The 1,295-nt window shown below is 76.4% G+C and overlaps 1 protein-coding gene across 1 annotated transcript in view; it reads right to left on the bottom strand.

The window, feature by feature from the left end:
- Nucleotides 1-865, bottom strand: part of LOC146594874 (platelet-activating factor receptor-like) — a 5,154-nt gene extending 4,289 nt beyond the window's left edge. The window contains exon 1 of the mRNA XM_085306742.1: nucleotides 3-865. Coding sequence (XP_085162868.1) covers nucleotides 3-865 — 863 coding nt within the window. The remainder of the gene's footprint in view (nucleotides 1-2) is intronic.
- Between the last annotated feature and the right edge of the window lie 430 nt (nucleotides 866-1,295).

Below are 1,295 nucleotides of genomic sequence, written 5' to 3'. Positions count from 1 at the left end.
GCTTGATGGCGAAGCAGTAGACGAGGGGGTCGATGCAGCTGTTGAGGCTGAGCAGGGCCACGCTCAGCGTGTGCAGCACGTCCAGGGCGGCGGGCGGCCCGCAGCCCCCCGCCGCCCGGCCGCCCACCCAGGGGGCCAGCGTGAGGTGGTAGGGGGCCACGCAGACGGCGAACACCAGCAGCATGCCCAGCACCATGGCGCGCGCCTGCCGCCGGTGCGAGCCCGGCGAGGCGGCGGCGGGCGCCGACAGCGAGCGCGCCATGGAGGCGTAGGCGCCCAGCACCACCAGGAAAGCGCCGGCGAAGAAGCCCACCATGGCGTAGGCGTAGGCGCGCTGCCGGCCGTCGTGCTCGAAGCACTTGGTGCCGCCGGCGCCCGCCGGGAAGGTCTGCCGGGCGGCCAGGGTGGGCACGGCGCAGCCCAGCCCCAGCAGCCAGGCCAGGGCGCAGGCCAGCGCGGCCCCGCGGCGCCGGTTCAGCGGCAGCGCCCGCCGGGCCGCCCGCACGGTGCAGTAGCGGTTGACGCTGATGAGCGCCATGAAGGCGACGGCGCTGTAGGTGGCCAGGTAGTAGGCGGCGCCGGCCAGGCGGCACGCCGCCTCCGAGAGCCGCCAGTCGCCGCCGGCCAGGTAGTAGGGGATCCAGAGGGGCAGGGTGAGGTTGAAGAGGATGTCGGCCAGCGTGAGGTTGATGAGGTAGATGCGGATGGCCTTCCTCACCCCGCCGCTCTGCAGGAACACCAGCAGCGCGGCCAGGTTGCCCGGCAGCCCCACGCACAGCACCAGGCAGTAGACGGCGGGCACCAGCACGAACTGCAGCGGGTCGCTGGGCACGCACTCGCCGGGGCGCCCCGCCGAGAGGTTCATCCCTGCAGCGACCTGCGAGGAGCGGCGGGGGATCAGCGGGAAGCGCCTGGCCGCCGCGCCGTGGCCGGAGCCGCGTCCCCACCACGGCACGGCGCTCGCGGGGACGCTGCGCCCAGCCTGCGGCGTGCGGCTGCAGGGCCCCCCCCACCCCACCCTGCGTTTCTCGCCCGCCGGYGGGTCCTTACCCCGGCAGCGCGCGGCCCCGTCGCCTCCTCGCCGTCTGCCGCGGCCGGTGCGCGGGAGCCTTTAAAGGGGGGGCGCGGGCCGCGTCCCCCGGCGGGGCTAATCCGGTGGGACGGCCGGGCCGGGCGGCAGCTGGAGCGGGGCAGGCACCTGTGCGCGTATGTAACCGGGGATCCCCGGCGCGGAGCCGCGCTAAGACCCCCGCGCGCCGCCCCGGCCCGAGGCCCGGGAGCCGGCCGAGGCCCCT

Source organism: Rhea americana, unplaced genomic scaffold, assembly GCF_003343005.1.
Source record: "Rhea americana isolate MKP2758 unplaced genomic scaffold, rheAme1 scaffold_246, whole genome shotgun sequence".
Taxonomy (NCBI): Eukaryota; Metazoa; Chordata; class Aves; order Rheiformes; family Rheidae; genus Rhea; species Rhea americana.
The sequence above is the reverse complement of the archived record's forward strand: the minus strand, read 5'-3'. Positions and strand labels throughout refer to the sequence as shown.